This window comes from Ambystoma mexicanum, chromosome 13 (assembly GCF_040938575.1).
Source record: "Ambystoma mexicanum isolate Mex_15411 chromosome 13, UKY_AmexF1_1, whole genome shotgun sequence".
Classification (NCBI taxonomy): Eukaryota; Metazoa; Chordata; class Amphibia; order Caudata; family Ambystomatidae; genus Ambystoma; species Ambystoma mexicanum.
In genome coordinates this window covers 490,709,802-490,734,418 of record NC_090938.1, presented here as the reverse complement: position 1 = coordinate 490,734,418, position 24,617 = coordinate 490,709,802, and the positions used below count along the sequence as shown (strand labels likewise).

General features: G+C 46.8%; 1 protein-coding gene across 3 annotated transcripts in view; it reads left to right on the top strand.

Moving 5' to 3' along the window:
* The window catches only part of TLK2 (tousled like kinase 2), a 2,257,819-nt gene that overhangs the window by 1,804,976 nt on the left and 428,226 nt on the right, over positions 1–24,617 (top strand). For all 3 annotated transcript variants that reach the window (XM_069634151.1, XM_069634152.1, XM_069634150.1), the window contains one exon: positions 12,760–12,898. In XM_069634151.1, coding sequence (XP_069490252.1) covers positions 12,760–12,898 — 139 coding nt within the window. The remainder of the gene's footprint in view (positions 1–12,759; positions 12,899–24,617) is intronic.

Here is a 24,617-nt window from a genome sequence, read left to right as displayed (position 1 = left end):
TGATATAAGAGAAAAAAGTATTGAAAATTGTGAGAGTGACAGAAAATAACAGTGCATAACAATACCCTGGGAAAAGGGGAAGTACCCCAGTATTCTACACAAGAAGAGAATACCTAAGAGAAAGGATATTATGAGCTATAGCTCAGAAGACATGCCCAGTGAACATTATACAAAATCAAGTAGACCAGAACAAGGTGAACCATAATTGTCCAGGAGAGCAGGCCTACCAGAGAAATGTTTCAATGATACTTTGAATCTAGTAACCAGGAATACAGATCTTACAAAAATCCACTAAAGCTATGTGCAAGGATGGGAGAAAAGCTAGTAGCCCACTTGAAGAGTTACAGAGACTGATGCAAGAAATAACAACAGACTATTTGAAGATTAAATATTAATAAGGAATCCTACGACTGGTACCAGAAGTACCCTCAGGAGAAGGGAGCCATTTCCCGGACCTAGTTATCATAGTGGTAGGGTCCGTTTGGTTAGTTTGGACAGCTGACTTATTCCTTTGGACATTCACAAATGATTGACAAGCACCTTAGTAACATAGGTAGGAACCACCCATAGTGATGGGGAAAGATAGGCCCTATTTTTCCTTTAATAAAACCATGTGAAACATGTCCTCAGATTGTCCTCGTCCTTTTGATTCACCACTCAACTCTTGAACCATTATTCATGAGATCGGCCAAAATTGACTCGGCTGCCCAACTCACAAGAGACTCCTGATTTGATAAGGAATGTAGAGTGAACAAGAATAGTTTAGTGAAAGCCCTAAAAGCACAGACAACAAGACATGAGTGATCATTTTAACATACGAAGAACCTGATTAAATACAAAAAGGCTAAGAAAGTAGAGGAGAAATGGGATTTACTTATTGAGGCCATTAGCCCTAAGGACTCTAAACATTTTGTGAAAATAGTACAAGGTGCCAATTCCGATGATAATGCTTTGCAAAATAGTTTCACAGGAAGTACATGGTTTGAACTTTTTAAAACGCTTCACAAGGTAGTCCGATCTGCTTTCCTATCTCTCTCCTTTAATATTCCAAATCTAGGTAACTAACCCGTGTTGACATTCTCACTCCCAGATATTGTAGCTGCCATTAAGAACCAGACCCTGGGCAAAGCCTGGGGTTGGACAGGATTCCAGTGCATTTATATAAAGGTGAATACTAATTTGGGCAGCGTATGTTTTGCTACTATTTAAGTCAAATAATGAGCTGGGTAAAATACCATCATCGTAGAGCATTACCGAGATAGTCCAAATATACAAAAAAGGTAGGCGGAGCTTGCCAGGTAATTACCGATCAATATCATTATTTGATGCTTGTAGCAAGATCTATGGCAAGGTATTTTTAACAAGATTTGAAGATTGGGCAAGCCAATTGAATTTATTTAGCCATTTGCAGGCTGGCTTCTCTAGGGCAGTTAGCACTGTTGATCAAGTTTTTAGGTGTACGCTAATTATGAACAAGTATTTGTTTATCAATAGTGGAGCACTTTATTTCATGTTTATTGACCTGAATGCTGCCTTTGACAGCATTCCCAGAAAGGAGCGCTGGCCATCTCTAATGACAAACAGCATACCACTATCACTGCTTAAAGTAATAATTTCGCTATTTTACGATGGGGTGGTGGATTGGTAACCATCATCATCCTTTGACGCACCCATTCTGGGGGGGGAGAAAAGATTTTCCTTCAGATGGTATTGTGCTAATTCCTCCCCTACCCCCCCTCGTCCAAGGCTTAACCAAGCTCAAGGAAAATGTTGTGAACTTTTGTATTAATCGTGTTATGGTGATTAACTCTGATAAAACCTAAGTTATGCACTTTGCTAAAAAAAATCTCATGTGAACCACTACACATATATATATTTCTGAGGCTTGTGGAATCTGCTTAGATCACATGCTGTGCATAGGCCGACATCTAGTGGAAGCTGCGGAGTATTACAGTTTGTTTTTCGAAACTCGAAAATGGGCGTCGACACAGGGTGTGCCAGTAATACTATCCCTAGTGTGACGTCCACTGTACCCATGATCCCTTACGTGTCTAGGACCCTCAGATTGTTTTTTTCCGCCATACTGGTCAGAAGCAGCCCGCCGAGTTCCCTGGCCTTAGCCATAATTTTGCAAAATATCATAATATTTCCCCATTTTCTCCATCCCAACATCGAGTCACTGAAGTTCGACACTCGACGCCGGCCCGGAGAAGAAAACAACCGTTGAGAGCTGCACGACGGACTTTGGGCCTTGGAAGGCCTCTGGCCTCGGCCCCTGCAAGTAGGGAGAGTGGGGGGTGGTACGAGAGACAGCCAAGCGCAAGTCCCCGACCTCAGAAGGTTGTCCGGCAGGGCAGTTATGGGGGAACACCCCCGGCGACACAAGCGTTACCCACAGCACTTCCACTAAACACTCGAAGTCCAACCGAGACTCGACGCGCGCAGAGAACTGTCCACCGAATCGGTGTCCTCTGGGCATTCTCAATCAAGATCGCCGCATGACACCAGGCAACCATCCACTGTTGCCAAGGGTGCCTTGCTCACTAAAGTAACGTAGGTTCAATCGTCGGAAGAAGAAGACGACCACCATCCTCGGACCGCACTCCAGCGTGAAGCTGTTCCCGTGTCCCGACCTCCACTCTCTAACGAAAGGGACACTACCCCCGAATCTCGACGCCAGATGTCGAAGAGCTCCAAAAAGGTGAAAACACCGGGGAAGCACTCTTCCACTCACGGGGAGGGGGGAAAACCGAAGAAAAAGCATTCCCAGCCTTCATCTGCAACACAGACACATAAGGACAAGTCACAGTCTTCTGTAAAATTATCCAAGACCCCTGCACAAGGCCATAGGTCCAGTCAGGATATAGCAGGGAAACACTCTCAGGAAAGGGTAATCCCCAGCTCTAAAGAATGGTCAAGACTTCTATGCCAAAAATCCACAGCACTTCCTCGCCTATACCCCTGACGGGGCTACTGCCTCAGGGTCTAAGGACCCGCATACCCCTTTTAAAAAACCTCGAGTTGAGGAGCCAACGCAAAGTAGGTCTTCTGACCCTTTCCACATTCAGCCATACCCTCAATATGATGAGGATCCATCATTTAACGAGGATCCAGAATTGGCTACGTTGGACGTCCAAACTGGAATGGATTACTATGGGGATGACGAGTGCCAAGAGGAGGACGAAGATGACCCAGAAGTCTACATAGTAGACTCCCCAGTAGACAAAGAACCTCCGGTTACCGACTCTCCTGTTGACAACCAACCTCTCTTAAATGAGGTTTTATCTAGAGCGGCGGAACACTTCTGCATAGATACGCAGGGAGCACAGGAGGGAGAGGGCTTTACCGAGCAACTAGTGGGAGAAAAGAGACCTGTTGCCCAGGCCATCCCTATTCTCAAGTCAATACAAAGGAGAATAGACCCTTCCCTTCTCAATCCCAACCTCACCAGGGCAGTAAACCCCAGGATTGAAAAACTGTTCAGGGCAGCCCAATCAGACCCACCCTACATAAGGGGGCAACTGAAGCCGGACTCCCTGGTAGTGACTAATATCCGAAAGAAGGCGGGAACACCCTTATCGTCTGAAGCTCCCCCCGACAAGGAGGGCAAGATCATCTATGGGTTGGGAAGGAAGGTAACTTCCACTTCTGCCTACCAGGCGAGGATTGCCAACTCCACCACCCTGCTGGCGAGTTACAACTGCCATCAGTGGGAAGAAGTTGCGGCGCTCATTGACTCCGCCCCGGAACCTTTAAAAAGCCAGTTGGCACAGGTTGCGTTGGAGGGGAAGAGCCGTGTCCGGTTGCATCCTTAAGGCAACCTTTGATGCCGCGGATAACGCTGGCAGACTGATAGCAGAGAGCATTGTTATCAAAAGACATGCTTGGTTAAGACAATCTGGGTTTAAGCCCGAAACACAAGCATCCTTAATAGACAAACCGGTGGAGCCTGATCTACTGTTTGCTAACGCAGTAGAGGACGCCTTAAAAAATGTGAAAGATGAATACGAGACTCTCAAATCCCTGGGCCAGTTAACCAACAAACCCCCTAATCAAAGAGGGAATGGCAATTTTCGTCGCCCACACGGCCAAAACTCACAAAGAGGCTCCAATTATTCCCAGGGGCAGGGTACACCATGGAATAACAACAACCAGCAGTCTACCCAAGGTTATGGCAGGGGTAACAAAAGGGGACGTGGTAAGGGTAGAGGCAGCCCCAATAGAGGCGGTGGCGTGCCTCCCGCAAAACAGTGACGTTCCGTTCAGGGTCCCTTCTCACGCATCCCCAGTAGGGGGACGCATTTCCAACTTCACCCAAGCTTGGGAAGGGATCACATCAGACAGATGGGTGCTGTCCACAGTGTCCGCAGGATACTGTATAGAACTGTTAAAGTGTCCCCGAAACCATCCTCCACGTCAAAAAGTACATTCAGTAGACCACAAGAAAACCCTCCTCGAAGAGATCGCCAATCTTCTAGCAAAGGACGCGATAGAACTCGTCCCGGGACACAAGGTAAACAAGGGTATTTATTCAACTTACTTCCTTGTGCCAAAAAAAAAGATTTGACAATGCGCCCAGTATTGGACTTACGGCCTGCAAACAAGTATGTCAAGCCCCAAAAGTTTCGCATGACTACTCTCCAGGAGGTAATCCCCCTCCTAAAAAAGGGGGATTACATGGCAACATTGGACATGAAAGATGCCTATTTTCGTATTTCCATGTTCCCAGCGCACAGAAGATTCTTGCGCTTCAAGGTGGACAGTCAGCACTACCAGTTCAAGGTACTGCCCTTCGGTATAGCCCCAGTTCAAAGGGTATTCACCAAGGTACTGGCGGTGGCACACCTACGCAGGGAGGCAATCCCAGTGACCCTTACCTGGACGACTGGCTCCTCACGGGGGAGACCCCAGTAATTTGCAGATCAAACATACTAAGAACTATTGACCCCCTCTTCGAATTGGGTTTCTCCATAAACGAGTAAAAGTCAAGTCTGGTGCCAAGCACCTCCAAACAGTTCCTAGGAGCTGTCCTAAACACACAAGAAGGGTTGGCCTTTCCATCAGAGGAAAGAATTCGGAATCTAATGCTGCAAATTCCGCTATATCAGGCCGGTCGCCAGATAGCGATGCGTTTGCTGGGCATGATGGCGTCATGTATTCACCTGGTCCCCCACGCGCGCCTGCGCATGCGTCCCATGCAAGAATGGTTGGCGAAACAGTGGTCTCAGGCAAGTGATCAGTGGGACGATCTAGTGGTCGTTTCGCCAACACTTGTACAAAGTCTTCACTGGTGGAAAAGAGAAAACCTGTCAAAGGGGAAACCCTTTTACGATCCCGAGGTACAGGCTATAGTCACAACAGACGCATCCCTGTCAGGGTGGGGAGCACACCATCTCCACCACACAGCTCAGGGTCTCTGGTCTCACTCAGTGGCCAAGAATCATATCAATCTGCTAGAGCTTCTGGCAGTATTCGGAGCGCTTCAAGCGTTCGAGCCCTACCTGTTGAACCTGTCAGTGCAGATCCTGACAGACAGCACAACAGCTATGTTTTACCTAAACAAACAGGGAGGAACTTGTTCGCCGAATCTGTCCTAGCTTTCCCAGAAAATTTGGATATGGGCACTCAGACGGAACATCTACCTGTCATCTCAACATGTTCCAGGGGAGCTCAATTCTCTGGCAGACACTTTAAGTAGAGATCCCCTCCTGGAAGAACACGAATGGTGTCTACACAGAGAAATCGTAGAACATCTCTTCTCTCGGTGGGGTTTCCCCACTATAGACCTATTCGCCACAAGCGAAAATAGACAGTGCCCAGGATTCGCATCCAGGTTCCCCCAACCAGACTCCCCGGGGAACGCCCTGTTGATGAACTGGTCAGGGATGTTTGCGTACTTTTTTCCACCAACCCCTCTCATCAGGAAGGTGGTCAACAAGATACACAGGGAATCAATGACACACGTCCTAGTTGCTCCCATGTGGACGAGGCAACCGTGGTTCCCACCCTTACGCAGACTAGCGGTGTGCGAACCCATCAAACTCCCGTGTGTCATGATCTCTGCTTCCAAAAGGTCCGGGTTTTCCCAACTCCCTTGGAAGCAGATCCATAACCCAGGTTCCGAGTGCCAACCAGTCCCAATTGGGACCTTTTGGACCCAGTCCTGGCGCCAGTGGCACCAGGCTCATAAATCTGCCCAGTCCCAGCGCTGGAAGCGCCAGGCTCATAATGCTTGGGTGGACTTACCTTCAGCAGACCATGCTGCTTACTTGCCTGCCAGTTGAGCCTCTGATCCTCTTCTGTTTGGAACTACTTTTCCTGTTGGGTGGGGCTGGAGCCACTCCCTAGATTCAGAACACTGGAACTCTTCTGGAAGGCAGGACCTCTTTTCTTACCAGGAACTCTTTTCTTACTTAGGCGTGGCTGTGGAAGGAGATACCTAAGCACTACAGGAGGCTATTTAAACCACACCCGGTGGATGAATCTTGCTTTGCGTTATTCTGCAACCTCTGCAGCAGAACGCTCATCGTGTCTTCTGCATCCGGTCCTGGGCCTAAGGAAAAAGGCTTACCATCCTGAATCCAGTCTTCAGCAACACCTATAAAGACAAGAAAGAACAGGTTAGCATTCCGGCATCTGAAAGGCAAAGGCTTACCATCCTGAATCCAGTCTTCAGCAACACCTATAAAGACAAGAAAGAACAGGTTAGCATTCCGGCATCTGAAAGGCAAAGGCTTACCTACTCTTCGTGCGCTCCGGAGGTCTTCACACTGCATTCCGGCATCTGAAAGACAAAAGTTTACCAACTCTTCGCACGCTCCGGAGGCCTTCGGCGCTGCATCCCGCATCTGAAAGACAAAACAAGGTGCGTTTAAAGACTTTGGGGAACTTTAATACTCACGTGCCATTACTCCTTTCCACATCTAATCCAGTGGGTATTCCGGCACCCTGCAGCCGCTCCGAACTCGTACCTGCAAAATAAAAAGACAGTTAGAGCGCATAGTGAAGCAGGCAACAAGCGCTTACTTACGTGCTTCCAGGCGCTTCTATTCATCACACGGGCTCCATCTTCAACTCACTTCAGCCCGTCATCCGCCATCGCTGGAACCCTGCAAAACAAGAGACATCATTACTAAAGACTTTAAAGACATTTGAATGACTCGAAACTTACCGTTCGTGCAGTAAACGACGGACAGCAGTCCCCTGAAGTCAAGAGGCCTGCGCTACCTATCCAGTGAAGAAACTGGTTACAGCACCCTGCCCCGAGGCAGATGGAGAGCTCGGCATTCACTTACCTAAGGTGAGAGCGTTAACCTTTGGGGGTCTACAGGAGAGGAGAAGAGGAAAGAGATAGGGACACCCCAATAACCCCAGTTCATTAACCCCATATTTGACATCTTACTCTACACGTCAGGCATACAGTGCACAGAGGTCCAGCCCAAAGAGCCAACCGGGTGCTACACATCACCTTTGAAGATACGGTAGTCGCCCAGTCAAGACCGGCGCCTCTGCGAGAATCAGGTGAGCGTTACACCGTGCTAGTACAACCTACTGTCCCAGCACCAAGGTCAGACAGTGCATCCTCAACCCAACTCAATGAACCTGGCAGCATGGCTCCTGAGGTCATAGAGTTTGGACATCTCAATTTACCTCAGAGATGTATGGACATCCTACAAGAATCTAGGAAGCCAAACACGAGGTATTGCTACTTTGACAAATGGAAAAGATTTGTTAGCTGGTGTCAGAATAAGCAAATCAACCCAGTTGATTGCACTCCTTCCACTATAATCACCTGCATGCTCCACCTGCTGGATGCAGGGTTGGTATTTAATTCACTGAAGGTACACCTGGCAGCTCTGTCAGCATACACCACCTCACATAACAAGGTATCATGGTGGAAAGTACTAGTGGTTAAAGCCTTCGTGGAAGGAGTAAAGAGACGTCACCCTCCAATTTCTAACCCAACACCAGGATGGGACCTTAATGTGATGCTTGCTAAACTCATGGGCTCTCCCTTCGAGCCCATGCATAAAAGCAGTCTCAAACACCTGACATATAAAACTGCCTTCTTGGTAGCCATTACGTCTATAAGAAGGGTCAGTGAAATTCAGGCTCTGTCAGTGCAGGATCCTTTCTTTACTGTCCATAAAGATAAACTGGTTTTACGAACACACCCTAGGTTCTCACCTAAGTTTATTTCTAAATTCCACGTGAACCAGTCCATCGAGCTTTCGGCTTTCTTCCAAAACCCACAAAGCTCGGCTGAGGTGAAATTACACACCCTAGATGTGCGTAAGGCGGTCCTATACTATGTAAACAAAACCAGACCGCTAAGGAAAGTAGACCAACTGTTTGTCTCCGTAGCTACAGGCAGAGAGGGAGATTGCGTCTCTAAAGTTGCCATCTCTAAGTGGATTATAAACTGTATCCAGCTGTGATACTCCCTTTCTGAAGAAACTCTGCCTTTCACGCCAAGAGCCCACTCTACAAGAGGCATTGGGGCCACTCTGGCTTTCATTGCAAATGTACCGCTGGACACCATTTGCAAAGCAGCTACCTGGCGCTCTATTCACACTTTTACTCAGCACTACTGCATTGACACCCATTCCAAGACAGATACTCAAGTGGGACAAGCGGTTCTAAGACATTTTTTTGCTCATGACCCTTCTCACATCCCACCTCCTTCTTCTAACACTGCTCGCTAATCTATGCACATCATGTGATCTAAACAGATTCCACAAGCCTCAGAAGGGATACATTACTCACCGTAATCGTATTTCTGATGCTTGTATCTGCTTAGATTCACATGCGGCCAGCCCTTCCTCCCCTCTGAGAGAAGGCGCATGGATTCTTGTAGTCTTATCTTTCTATCTGCTTGGATAATCTGTACTTGCGCTACTCCTCATGCTACCTCATGTCAGAAAAAATACAATCTGAGGGTCCTAGATGCGTGAGGGATCATGGGTACAGTGGACGTCACACTAGGGATAGTATTACTGGCACGCCCTGTGTCGACGCCCATTTTTGAGTTTCGAAAAACAAACTGGAATACTCCGCAGCTTCCACTAGATGTGGGCCTATGCACAGCTAGTGAATCTAAGCAGATACAAGCATCAGAAATACGATTACGGTGAGTAATGTATCCCATATATAATGAATCGAAGATTGAAAAAGTGGGGTCCTTCGATTATCGAGTGGTTAAGCTATCCTCAAAACGCACATGTTTGGAAAGCCAATTTAATCTAGAATAAAAAGAGTAAAGCCATATTGGGGTTCTCCAAAATTATGGAAACAATATTCTATCTCCAGCACTGGAGGTCTATAGGGCCGAGGCCAGCAATGCTGCTGGCTGTGGGGCTAAGTTATGGGCCCACTCAAACACTACATGCCTGACTGTCACAGAAAACACATATTTGAAAAAACCTCTATCCCTACCAGCAAGCACACCCAATGTGGCCCTACAGCTCGAACTTGGCAAAGTACCAATTGAGGACCAAATTGCCCCCTAAACCCTTTTATGTATTGTGTTTGTGTATGGTCCTGCGAGTCTCCTGTTAAATACAGGGAGATATTGACTGACTGGCAAGGACTACAGGGAGTTGGCTCCCTTCCCTGGTTCAGGTAATGAAGACCTTACTGCTGACATTAAGACCGGGCGATATCTGTGATAGTCTGACAGCTATTCGAGTGGTTTATACAAAGGATAATCTATGCTTTCGGAAAATAGGCCCTTGCAAGGAAAATAGACAAGTGTCTAAGCCTTTCAACATGACAAACATACTTATCAAATAAGGAAGCTTATGATATTGAGAAGTATTTAACTCTGGTAGTCAAACCATTTCAAGGACCCCATATATCCAACTGAGATTGGGAACTCTGTTAATGCATTTACGACGCAGTGGTCCAATACTTCAACAGCCATGCGCCCTTTCTGTTCTGAAGTTAAAGGAACTGTCAAGCACGCCCTCTTTATGTGCCCAATGAATGAGTTAATTTGCTGCAGAAATGTAAAACCTTGTTTTCTTAATAATGGTGTTCGGACATTACATTATGCATTGATGGTGTGTGTTAAATCGCTATTGGTGGATGTAATATTTACAGTATCAAGTTATTTTCGACCTGCCTGGGCAAGAAGGAAAGGAAATATTAAGATTTGATCAAGTTTTAAATTAAGCAAGAGATTGGGAGCCCCTCCTCTGAGAACAAGCATGGGTCAAATACCCTGTTGTATGCAATGTGTTCCAATCAGGAGGGTCTACAACCAAGTTTTAGCTCACTGCCCCCTTCATGTTCTCAGTAGAAGGACTCCCCCCCCCCCCCCCCCCCTCACTGGTTTAATTTGTAAAACTTGGGGTTTCACCCTAGGTAACCCAGGGTAATCCAAAGGTGAACCCCTTGCTCACTGTGCCCTAGAGAGGCTCAGCTTCACCTCATTGAACAGCCCAAAAAGGCCAAAGAAACATGTATGGGGTTGCTGTTACTCTTGTTCAGAGCAAGCTTGCCTAGAATTTCAGTGCTGGACTGCCCTTGTGGGTGGAACCAGAGTCCAGACTGATATGCAAATGGTTATTTCTTCTCTGTGAAGGGTTCTGTGGGCTAAAACGTGTTTGTAGACACTCCTGAGTGGAAGACATTTCATAGAACAGGGTATTTGATCCACACTCCTGTTCAAGTTTTAAATTACCCCATTGATCAAGGGAAGATCTGTTTTGTATTATGTTAATGTACTGTTTTTATTGTTATCAATGTGAACCTTGTTTTATGCAAACTTTTATGATCAACTTAAAGCGAAATAAAGATTTTGACTGACTGACATCCTGCAAATGTTCACCAAATTCCAAAATGCCTCCACCCCACATTGCCAGCCCTGGACTTCCTAACGTTGCTGGGTCTTTTCTGGTGCAGAGGCCATGCTCTAGGATCTCATTGGTCACAGTTCTTGGACAACATAGCAGACTTATACAAGTCCCAATCAAGGTCTCACAGGATCTCCTGTGTTGGACCCGAATGTAGAAACTTTCGGCAGTAGAACCTTTTTGGTAACCATAGCTGGAAACAACCATAGTTATGGATGCTTTGTTGACAGGCTTGACATGAACCTAAACGAGCTGACTGTGATCCCGGCAGAAAAATGAAACTTCACATAAGCCACTTGGAGCTTAAGACTATCAGACTGGTGCTGATGGCATTTTTTGCTTTCGATACAGACAGCATGGTGGCCATGCACTTCCTCAACGGGGGTGGGGGGTATAGGATCACTCTCCTGTTGCAGGGAGGCAATGCAGCTGCACTTGGCGGGCAAGGAGAACACAATGACAGATTCCTTGACCAGGCAGGGTTCCGGCTGTCACTAATTGTAGCTATTTCAGGAAGTCATTGCTGAAATCCCCACCCACTCGGTAACCCCTCAAGTAGGCCTGCTCACATCCAGTTCCAAAAGGAAGTACTAGCTGTTCTGCTTCTGGGAATTTTCTCTTTGAAGTACACTAGCTGAGACATTTGTAATGGACTGTTACTGTGCACTTCTATATGCATATCCCTCTCCCCAAGCACAGCCCCCCATCCGTGATTCCCGTCATACCCTATTTCAACAGAAGGTTAAGATGGTTTGGAACAACCATGAACCTAATAGCTCCTTTCCTGGAGAACAGTCTTCCCTGTCATGACGACCACTGCGCACAGAGTGAGCAAGCTCCAAGTGCTTTTGTGTAAACTACCCTTGATTATTTTCGCTAAGGACAAAGTGACACTAAAGGTGCGTCCATCCTTCCTCACTAAGATGGTGCCAGATTTCCATTTTTCACAAAGAAATCATTTGCCAGCCTTCTATCCTCCTCATCCATCAAAGAAAGAGGAGAGGTTGCATATGCTTGACCACCAAAAGGGTTTAAAAGGTGTATATTGCCAGACTTAAGGGCCCACCAACAGAGGAGTAGCGGCTTCCTTCATCTATGCTCCAAGGGGGAGTCACACATCTGGACATAGGCCAACATTTCCAAAGTTAGGTGCTGATGCAGGAAAATATCTAAGATGAGGAACCTGTGGGAGGAACATCCATCAGAAAGAAAGTTACCAGTGGTAATTAATGTGTTTTTCTGCCACTGCTCCCTAGATTGGGCATTTAAACCCTTGCTCTCCTCCTTAGATGAAGTTGTGTCCTTCATCTCATGTTTTGTAATCACCTGTAAGTATGGTGAAAAGGTTATGGGATTTGGGAGTAAGTGTCTCAACATAGTGATTATTTTAGTCCTAATCTACTTTCCTCCTAAAAGGCCAGCCTGCGTCCCAGCTAATAAGAATCCACTTGGTTATTGCCCTCATTAAAGGATTGCTGGTTAGGGTTGAGAACATGCACAAGCCATATTTGGTTGGGGTAGGGAGGGTGTGGTGCATGTTCCTAGCAATTTTTGTAAATGTTTAACTTCTGTCCTGTATACTCTTGTTCTGACCCTTTCCGGGAACAAATTCACATAGGTATGGAGGAAACTAGAGTAAGAGTACAGTAAACACTGTGGTGAACAACTTGTAGTGCATTTTGCAATTTAATCCAGTTTCCAGAGTAAATACAATTTTCTGAGTTTTCATGGCACCCCCCACTTGTAGATTTGGAAATTAGGCCTGTTGATTGATCTACTGGAATGACTATGATTCATCACTGTTATTTGATATCCCTGTTGTCACCCTGGATTGGATTATTAGTTAAATTTTCGTTTTTGATTCAGTTTACATCTTTTTGCCTGGTCTTTGCTCGTTTCCCAGGTAACATTCTTCTAGTCAATGGCACAGCTTGTGGTGAAATAAAAATCACAGATTTTGGGCTTTCAAAAATCATGGATGATGACAGCTACAACTCTGTGGATGGGATGGAGCTAACGTCACAGGGAGCTGGCACCTATTGGTAAGTGTCTTTTAAGGCTATATTATGTGGTAAATTAAAGGGTACATTTTCATCTTCATTTTTGCCTTGCTACACCAAATTATATATATATTTTTTTCTGTTGTCGGATTAATCAGACTTGCATTCTCATTTTCAGTGGTGGTAAAAACAAAAGGCAATTTATTAGACAGTACCCTGTCAGTTAACTCGTTACCTCCTAACTGGCTCAACCGCCCTCCAGACCTGTCCTCTTTATATGGCATCAATCACATGACCACCAAAAGACACAGAATATCAAGGCTAGTCCTAATGGCCCACTATTCCCACCTCCAGCCTAAACAATGAGCTTATTCATGCAGACACCTCAGTCCGTCCACTCCATCTGTGTTAGGAATGATGCTTGGCAGTGAACTTGAGGTTCACCGCTCTAGTAGGTATACTTTCGGTCTCCACCCCTGTGATGACATAAGGCTTTTGTGAACTGCTCTTATCCGATCGGACTGAGGCCACATGATCCACTAGCTTTAGTACTACGGCCTTGGTCAGCAGTTTCTGACATAGACACGCGCAGTCCAGTTCCTACGGAACAACCATTGTCTTAAGTAAACTGGGAGAGGGGTGGCCCAGAAAAGTGAGCTAAAAGAAATGAAAAATAATACAACATTAAGGGCAGGGACGTAGTCCAATATCCTATGAGAGGTGTTAAGCACTCCTTCCAAAGGACAGTCCTAGAAATGAAAGGTCCCTCCTTCCCGTTCCTGGTACGCATCGTATTTTAGATCATTTATTTACTAATTCAGTAGGCTAAATGCTACCACAGTCCCTCTTTTGTGCTTCTATTGCAACAACAGACTTCTACTCAAACACTCATTTCTGCTCAATAATTGTTTAAAAATAATTTGAGAACTGGGCCAATACAAATTGGCCTTTAGTGCTCCCCTAGAATACAACCTAAATGCATACAATTTCACACAACGAATAGTTATTAAATGGCATAGCTCTTTTAGTTGGCGGGATTCTGTGTACATATCTCTAAGCACAAAGGACGTATGCAAGTCATCCTGCAAGCAATATTTGATGAGCCTGGAGGGCGCAGCATTAACAGCTATTTTCCCATCTATATTGCAAAATGTACGACGGCATACAATGGCAACTGGTAGGCTAGGCAAACACATCACAGTTTTATACATACAGTTATGCTGAGATAAGATTGTTCAGAGATTTCATTACCCGTAGAGCATACCACATCCTTGGGAGTACACAGAGCGGCTATACGATGGGCAAATTCAGAAGCATGTTTCTGTTGATTGAAAACTGCCACTAACACTTGTAAACTTTTCTTAATATCTCTTAGCTTCTTTACCTCTAGGATTAAGCTCTCTAAATTATTGAACCTTCTAAGCACAACGTTGGACCAGTCCTACAAGAACTCTATTTGAAAATGTATACATTTTCTCTCTAGTGCAGGGTAAAGCACATCAAACTGTCGAGTTCCTGTCTACAACACAAAATGGATGTCAACAGTCTCAATAGACATTAATTCAACACACACATCTTCCTTCAGAAAATGCAATCTACAATTTAGTTTAATTCCTGCTGCTCTTCCATCCCAACAAGTTATTTTTCCTGGTAAATATTGATGCTACCGAATCTTCTTTTGCCGAAAATGCTAATACTGAAACAATTTTACTGACATTTTCTTTATCTATTTAAAAAAAATAGATGGGTAGTGTGGTAAAGGGGTAAAATGGGTAGAGAGGAGGATGGGGAGGGGATAGAAACAGGGACAAAGAGGGCTTTTTTCAGTGACATTGGTTCAGTATTACCGTTTTCGGCAAAAGAAGATTTGGTCAAATCATAAGTAACCCTACTTCCCACCAGATATGTCCTCTATCGAAATTACTAAAACAGTGCATCTTGGGGGGGGGGGTGTGGGGGGTTGCAGAGGCCCTCATTTCCAAGTGTAACCCATTCCTAGCTTTAAGTCATAGGTTACACCTCGGGCTGGCGTTAACGAATGATGTGGGCTCTTGGGAGGTCACACTTCCCATAAGTCTCGATGTGTCACCCAGTCCCAGTAGCATCTATCTTGCTGGTAGGAGCTAATTTTCCTTGCACTGGCCCCGTTGCCTTGAGCATGCACTCTGTTTCCACAGTTCCACCCGCTGTACTACCAGAAGTCTCTCTATGGCCACAGTTCTGGTAATTCTGAATTATTTTGCAGGAGCCTTGGCCAGCTGTTGGGCAGCACCTCTTGGTGGATACTTAAAAGTTCAGATAATCTTGCACCTCTTTACAGGCAACATCCCATTGATGCTTTCGTCCAAAGGAGACCACATCTTTTATTCACTCTTATCTGTGCATCTTTGAAAAGTGTACTGTGATGAATGCTGCAGAGTCGTCACTGAACCCCAACCTAAACTTTCCCCTCATTCGGCATGAGGAAGGCAGCTTCTACCTGATCTTTTCCCTGGGGGTTGTATTGTGAGGGTGGATCACATGGGAGGAGATGGCTGTCGGGGGAAGGTGGTGACTCCAACAGGTGAAATAAGGTGCTCTTCGCATAACAGTGAAGAAGAAACTATCATTCCAGAGTTTCTGATGGCCTGCTGCCATTATACAGAACCCTTTAACTATGAGGTCCTGAATCCACTTCTGTTGAACCTTTTAAGCAGAATTGTCTTTATCCTTCACACATAAATACCCCCTCTAAAAATGATTTAACATCTGCTAGTAATGATGCTTGTTATATAGGTAAAAATGTGCAACAGAACTTAAAATACTGGGGTAATCCTTGAGACTTCAATTCCCAGAAGGCTCTAATTACTGGGACGAAATAGAGGAATAAAGAGTTAATGAGAATGAACAATATGGCCAATAGTAATGTGCGGTCTATTGGTTGTCCCTTTAATCAACAGCGCAGGACATTTAAATGCGAGAAACCCCTGCAGACAAAAAAGGAAGAGAAACGAGAACGAGCAGAAGAAAGGGAAGTAGAAGCCAGGTCGGGCTGACTGCACACAGCAGGAAGTGGAGCTGCTGAGAGAGGCAGACATGCGGGAGTGCACCAGGCTACAGAGGAGAGGAGCTCCAGGGCTGCCTTCTGTCACCCCAACGTACCCGGGTGGTGGGAGACACTACAGAGGTTATCTTGCTCCAGAGTAGGGCCGCAGAGGTGCCTGCAACTGCAGTCAGGCTGCCACAGCGCTGTCTCGACCGAAAGCAGCACATGTACCGGCGAGGGGCCGCGTAACGAGCAGAGGCCCTGAATGGCTGACAGGGGGTCGGACAAGTTACGTATGTCATACCCATAACCGAGCGTTGCCATTACCGCAAACCACGAGGCAGAGATGCCAGGAGAAATCGGTGAGTTGGCCATTTGATAGTGGTGATCCTGGGGCGTTCAGACAAATTTGTGGACAAGAAAGTAGAAGTTTTTAATACCGACCAAATAGAATTAAATACAGAGCACAAGGGCAGCTTTGGTACAATTCTCCTGGCATGAGATGTCACTTGGGGGAAACCTGGAATCAGCATTGCCATAAACTGAAAGCCATTGTAAGAGGAACAAGAAAGGCAGAAGTTCTACAATTCTCCTGACATGAGATGTCAGTTGGGGGAAATTTCAAACAAGCATTGCCAAGAGACATTGCAAAAGAGATTGCCCGAAGGAGCTTGAGCAAACCCTTATATTGGGTATATCAGTATGGGGGAAGTAATACAAATGTTTACTGAAGTCAACAAGGTTGTGTCTCTGTAGAAATCCAATTGTGAGAACTTTTAAAAGAAATTTGAATGTTGTAAAGAGGCCTGATAAGAGTATCAGGTATTGGGTCCTTTTTGAGAAAGATACCTAGCAGGGGAGTACGCCAGGGATCTGTATGAGTCAAAAAGGGGGTATTTCTGGCAGGACCTTAAACCAGGATATCCAAAGTTTGTGGAACCTTCTTTGGGAAAAGATACTGTTCAGAAGATTACACCAGGGATCTATGTGAACCAAAGGGGGGACAAGAAGTTGTTCTATTGAGTCTTCTTTGAAATTGGACATTTCTGGTAAGGGAGTAAACCAGGAAATCCAAAGAAAATAATTCTGTTATACTAAGCCTGAATACTACAAAAGACTGCTTTTTTCAATATATTTCAACCCTTATTGTAAAAAAGAACCTTTTCCTTTTTCACCTTAAGGAAAATCACCAGGGAAAAGACATTTTCATTATCCTTAAAAGAACTTTGGTGAAACAGAATATGTCCACATTTCCTTTCTTGAAACAGTCCAGGAGAAGGGAAACTAAACCTGGACCTTGAAAACAAGGGTTGTCTTGCTGAATATATATATATTTCTGAGGCTTGTGGAATCTGCTTAGATCACATGCTGTGCATAGGCCGACATCTAGTGGAAGCTGCAGAGTATTACAGTTTGTTTTTCGAAACTCGAAAATGGGCGTCGACACAGGGCATGGCAGTAATATTATCCCTAGTGTGACGTCCACTGTATCCATGATCCCTCATGCGTGTAGGACCCTCAGATTGGTTTTTTTCGCCATACTTGACGGAAGCATTCCGCTGAGTTCCCTGGCTTTCAGCCATATTTTGCTAAATATCATATTTCCCTCTTTCTTCCACTCTCACATCGAGTCATCGAAGTTCGACGCCGGCCCGGAGAAGAAACCACACGGACTTTGGGCCTCGGAAGGCCTCTGGCCTCGGCCCTGCAAGTAGGGAGAGTGGGGGGTGGAAACATACTCTACACTCGTATATATTTTCCTACACACACTAGCCCGCTGCCACAGGGTGCGTATGGAGGGTACTCCTTTCAAATTCTGCCCCAAGTGCAAACACAAGTATCCTTGGGTTGACAAACACGCCACCTGTAACCTCTGCTTGCCGAAGGACCACCCCGAGGCGAACTGTAGAGCGTGTAGCCGGTTCAAGGCTAAGACACTAAAGGCCCGCTCGACCAAACGTTGGGCCCACCACCCCAGGCAACGCGAGGCCATGGAAGCGGAGGGCACCTTCAGTGACGGCAGTGATGCCGTACTTTCGGACGGCGAGGGCAACGAGGTGTCGAAAGACGCCCAAGCGCAAGTACCTGACCTCGGAAGACTGTCAGGCAGGGCAGTTATGGGGAACACACCCGGCGACACAAGTGCTACCCACACCACTTCCACATCTAAACACTCGAAGTCCAACCGAGACTCGATACACATGTCAAGTTCTCGGAAAGAAGCACACAAAGAGCGGTCCACCGAATCGGTGTCCTCTGGGCGTTCTCGGTCAAGATCGCCTCACAACACCAGGCAACCATCCACAGTTGCCAAAAGTACTTCACTCACCAAAGTCATGGAGGTACGCTCGTCAGAAGACGAAGCCGACTGCCAGCCTCAGGCCGCTCACCAGGAGTCGGCTACAGCAGACCGTTCGGCAGCTGCTTCCGAATCCTGACCTCCTCACTCTAAGGAAAGGGACATTACCCCCGAATCTCGACGCCAGGCGTCCAAAAGCACTGAGAGGGTGAAAACACCAGGAAAAACACTCTTCCACTGATGGCGAAGGGGGGAAACAGCAGAAGAAACCATCTCACCCTTCTTCTGCACCACAGTTAAATAAAGACAGCTCTAAGTCTTCTGATAAGCATCTAGCCAAGACCCCTGCACAGGCCCATAGGTCCAGTCAAGTCATAGAAGGGGAATCCTCTCAAGAAGGGGTCATTCCCAGTTCCAAGAAATGGACCAGTGAGGATATAGACAGGGTTATGACTAGAATGTCCTCCCTAGCAGACTTCTACTCCAAGAACCCAGAACACTTCCTCACCTATACCCCTGACAGTGCTACTCCCTCAGGATCTGGGGACCCGCAGCCCCCTGGTAAGAAACCTTGGTTTGAGACCCCAACGCAAGGTCTGTCTTCAGACCCTTTTTACATCCAACCTTACACCGAGTATAGTGAGGATGCACTAGAAGATGAGGATCCAGACTTGGTAACGTTGGACGACCAAACTGGGGTGGACTATTATGGGGATGACGAGGACCAAGAGGAGGAGGAAGACGACCCAGAAGTCTATAGAATAAACTCCCCTGTAGGCAAAGAACCTCAAGTTACAGACTCTCCAGTCGACAACCAGCCCCTCCTAAATGAGGTCTTAACGAAAGCGGCAGAACACTTCCGCATAGACACTCAGGGAGCACAGGAGGAGAGGGACTTTGCTGAGGAACTAGTGGGAGAAAAGAAACCCATTGCCCAAGCCATTCCAATTCTCAAGTCCATCCAACGGAGAATTGATCCTTCCCTTCTCAATCCTAACCTCACAAGGGCAGTAAACCCCAGAATCGAGAAATTGTTCAGGGCAGCCCAATCAGACCCATGTTACATAAGGGGTCAACTGAAGCCTGACTCCCTGGTAGTTACTAATACCCGGAGGATGGTGGGAACACCTCTATCATCATCATCATCTGAGGCTCCCCCCGACAAGAATTGCAAGAAAATCTACAAGTTGGGAAGGAAGGTAGCCTCCACTTCCGCTTACCAGGCAAGGATTGCCAACTCCACCACTCTGCTGGCTAGTTACAACTGCCACCAGTGGGAGCAAGTAACTGCCCTCATCGACTCCGCATCAGAACCTTTAAAGGGCCAGTTGGCCCAGGTCACGTCAGAGGGGGAGAGCTGTGTCCGGTTGCATCCTTAAGGCAACCTTTGATGCCGCAGATAACGCGGGCAGGCTAATAGCAGAGAGCACTGTCATTAAGAGGCATGCTTGGTTAAGACAGTCAGGGTTTAAACCCGAGACACAAGCATCCTTAATCAACATGCCGGTGGAACCTAATCTACTGTTTGGCAAAGTGGTAGAGGACGCATTAAATACTACCAAAGATGAGTATGATACTCTGAAATCCCTGGTACAGTTGACCAAAAAGCCCCCTAATCAAAGAGGCAATAGTAATTTTCATCGCCCACGCGGCCAAAATTCACAAAGAGGCTCCAATTATTCACAGGGACAGGGTACATCATGGGGTAACAACCAGCAGTCTACCCAAAGTTACAGCAGAGGAAACAAAAGGGGCCGTTGTAAGGGTAGAGGCAGCCCCAGCAGAGGTGGCATGCCTCCCGCAAAACAGTGATGCCGCGCTTAGGGTCCCTTCTCACGCATCCCCAGTAGCGGGACGCGTTTCCAACTTCACCCAAGCTTGGGAAGGGATCACATAAGACAGATGGGTGCTGTCCACAGTGTCCGCAGGATACTGCATAGAACTGCTTGAGCGTCCCCGAAACCACCCTCCACGTCAAAAGATACATTCCTTGGACTACCAAGAGATCCTCCTCGAGGAGATTGTTAGGAGGAATTCTCTGTTTCGGCTAATTTCCCAAACCTAGTGAGTTCTCCAGCAGCTTTGCTGGATTTTTGGTGTTTATTTTTTCTCCTGCTAAGAGAGAGACTCTTTTTCTCCCACTCTTAGACATGATTTGAGGTGTTCCTTTGACTTTGTATGTGTTTTATGGGTTATGGGGTCCTTTACCCCATAGGGCTTCATGTGTTTTTGGTATGTGGGTTACGCAGCACCCTCCGTGCAGTAACCCAGGGGTGTCGTAGCGACCCCCAAACATAGACTCCATACCCTGGGACTGACTACTGTCTCCCAAGTCATGTAAAGTCACCATTGGCTTTACTAGTCTCAAATTGTGAACAGAACCAGTACAAACCATCATATTGTGGACGTACTGGTCGGGGCAATTCGATTGCCCCGGGGTCTGTTGTTCGAGGGGGCACTGTCCAGTCCCCCCCCGACCGAGTTTTGGCTGGTGGCAGTGGATACTACTTTTTATATTCGACCGCGAATATATTCCTATGAGATTTTTCCATTGTTCGAGGCTACCACTTTTTAATATAGCCTCGAACATACCGCCAGTTTATTAAATTAATATAAATTCACCGGTTGGTATTTTTTGCCGAAACTCGGTTCCAAAATGGCGTTTGTGTTCGCTTCTGTGACTTCAACCCAAGTCGAGCCCTTTGTTCCACTTTTTGGCGGGCTTCTCGACAGAAGCCTCCAAAAGTGGTGCCACTCTGTCTGGGTACCACAGTGGGTGTGGGAGGGGGTTTAGGCACCCTGGACTGAGTTGCCTCGGCAACTCAAGTCGCACTCTGGTGTGATTGGCCCAGTGGTGAGCCGCCCGGCTCACCACTTAGCATGTTTGAGTGACAGCTAGGACTGATGAATGGGGGTTTTCTGCATAAAAGCAGGGCTTTGGTGACTGGAACTTCAGAAGTCGCTACAGGACCTAAAGAATCCGAGGAGGGAGAAGCTGAGCCGACCTGTAATGACGACACCACCGGTGGAGCCCTGCTGAACCGTCTCACCACTTTTCCCGACGACAGAGGAGATCTCCAGCCCGGAGAGTCTTCTTCCTTTGACTGGTGGGGATAACCAGTTTGCCCATCTTTTCGCCTTCCTGGATCATCTCGTGGCTGCCTTGCCTGTGCCAAGCACCCCGGCAACCGGGATACCACGGTTTACCACTACTGCGAATAAAAGGGTAGTGCCTTTTAACTGGAGAACTCCGCGGCTGGTTTCTTCCCTGGCAGTGCAACGACCTTCATCTTTCCTCCACGTCGTGATCTCCTCTTACTCTGGACAAAACACCGACTTGCACCCGCTGCCAGGAACAACTGCCCCCGCTGGAGCGTTCTTCCCATTTCAGGTACTGTGTCCCGCGTGGCTTCCCTTGCGACAGATCGTTCGGGGTGACAGTAGATCCTCTACTTTCTAACCTGGGTTAGCCTGGGGCCTGTTAACTATCTACAAAGACTCTTTGGGCATAACCCCACTGTGTGATCCTGGACACATTTCGCTTGCTCTCTCTAAGAGTGGGCCTGGCATTTGAACTTCCTTGCTCTCGAGTAGACTTTGCCTAACCTGCCTCACTCTGGTTCTTTTAAAAGTATTGAAATTGTGTGCTTTCATAACTCTGCCTTTTCCCTCCCTTTTTTATAACTTATTAGAGTGCCATCTTAGGTTAAGTGCTCACCTCTGTCTGAAAATAAGTGGTGTTTCTCACTAAGACTTGTCTAATAAGTAATCAGGGTTGTATATCTATAATAGTGACTGTGTGTTGAATTTACTTACCTCTTTTTGTGCTAGTGTAATTTACAAGTGTGTCTTTAAATAAATAATTATATACTTTTACACCAAAGCTCTGGTCAGTGTTTGCTTGTGCTACTGTATCTCTGTACCTATTGTGTATACTCTATATCCTGCCTAACTCATCTTGAGAGAAGTCTGACTGCTCAGCCACAGCTACCAGGTAAATCTGGGTGGTACAGACTGCTACCAATTGGGTTTACTGCCAACCACCTGTAGTCCTAAATCTTTTGCAGTGGTCCCTAAGGGAACTGCACAGGTTTCTGCCTAACAGAGATCATCAATCTTCTAGCAAAGGACGCGATAGAACTCGTCCCGGGCAACCAGGTAAACAACTTACTTCCTTGTGCCAAAAAAAGATTTGACAATGCGCCCAGTATTAGACTTACACCCTGCAAACAAGTATGTCAAGCCCCAAAAGTTTTGCATGACTACTCTCCAAGAGGTAATCCCCCTCCTAAAGAAGGGGGATTACATGGCAACAGTGGACTTGAAAGATGCCTATTTTCATATTTCCATGTTCCCAGCGCACAGAAGATTCTTGCACTTCAAGGTGGACAGTCAGCACTACAAGTTCAAGGTGCTGCCCTTCGGTAAAGCCTCGGCTCCAAGGGTATTCACCAAGGTACTGGCGGTGGCGGCGGCACACCTGCGCAGGGAGGCAATCCCGGTGTACCCTTACCTGGACGACTGGCTCATCAAGGGGGAGACCCCAGTAATTTGCAGATCAAGCATTCAAAGAACGATCGACCTCCTCTTCGAATTGGGTTTCTCCATAAACGAGAAAAAATCAAGTCTGGTGCCAAGCACCTCCAAACAGTTCCTAGGAGCTGTCTTAAACACTCAAGAGAGGTTGGCCTTTCCATCAGAGGAAAGAATTCTGAATCTACTACTGCAAATTCCTCTATACCAGCCCGGTCGCCAGTTAAGGGTGCGCAAAGCGATGCATTTGCTGTGCATGATGGCGTCATGTATTTACCCGTTCCCAACGCGCGCCTGCGCATGCGACCCATGCAAGAATGGTTGGCGAAACAGTGGTCTCAGGCTAATGGTCAGTGGGGCGATCTAGTGGTCGTTTCGCCAACACTTGTTCAAAGTCTTCACTGGTGGACAAGAGAGAACCTGTCAATGGGGAAACCCTTCTACGATCCAGAAGTACTGGCTGTAGTCACTACAGACGCATCCCTGTCAGGGTGGGGAGCACACCTCCTCCACCACACAGCTCATGAGCTCATGGTCTCTGGTCTCACACAGTAGCCAATAATCATATCAATCAGCTAGAGCTTCTGGCAATAATCAGAGCGCTTCAGGCTTTCGAACCCCACCTGTTGAACCTGTCAGTGCAGATCCTGACGGACAGCACAACAGCGATGTTTTACCTGAGCAAACAGGGAGGGACTCGTTCGCCAAATCTGCCAAAACTTGCCCAGAAAATTTGGATGTGGGCACTCAAACGGAACATTTACCTGTCATCTCAACATGTTCCAGCGGATCTCAATTCGCTAGCGGACGCTTTGAGCAGGGATCCCCCCCCCCCCAAGAGAAAACGAATGGTGTCTACTCGGAGAAGTCGTAGAAGACATCTTCTCACAGTGGGGTTTCCCCACTACAGACCTATTTGCCACAAGCGAACCAGGCAATGCCCAGAATTCGCATTTAGTTTCCCCCAGCCAGACTCCAAGGGGAACGCCCTGTGGGTGAACTGGTCAGGAATGTTTGCCTACGCTTTTCCACCAACCCCTCTCATGAGGAAGGTGGTCCACAAGATGCACAGGGAATCGATGATGCTCATCCTAGTTGCTCCCATGTGGGCGAGGCAACCGTGGTTCCCACACCGACGCAGACTAGCGGTGTGCGAACCCATCAGACTCCCGTGCTGGTACAACCTACTGTCCTAGCACCAAAGTCAAACAGTGCATCCTCAACCCAACTCAATGAACCTGGCAGCATGGCTCCTGAAGTCATAGAGTTTGGACATCTGAACTTACCACAAAGATGTATGGACACCCTGAAGGAATCTAGGAAACCTAACACGAGGCACTGTTACTTTGATAAATGGAAGAGATTAGTTATCTGGTGCCAGAATAAGCAAATCAACCCGGTTGATTGCACTCCTTCCAATATTGTCACTTACATGCTCCACCTGCTGGATGCAGGGCTGGTATTTAACTCCCTCAAGGTACACCTGGCAGCGCTGTCAGCCTATACCACTTCCCACAACAAGGTTTTGTGGTGGAAAGTACCAGTGGTTAAAGCCTTCATGGAAGGGATAAAGAGACTCCACCCTCCAATTTCAAACCCACCTCCTGGTTGGGACTTTAATGTGGTGCTTGCTAAGCTAATGGGACCACCCTTTGAACCCATGCATAAAGCCAGTCTCAAACACCTGACCTTTAAAACTGCCTTCTTAGTAGCCATTACATCCATAAGAAGGGTCAGTGCAATTGAGGCTCTGTCAGTGCAGGATCCTTTCTTTACTGTTCATAAGGATAAACTGGTTCTACGAACACACCCTAGGTTCTCACCTAAGTTTATTTCTAAATTCCACGTTAACCAGTCCATCGAGCTTCCGGCCTTCTTCCAAGAACCCAAAGGCTCTGCTGAGG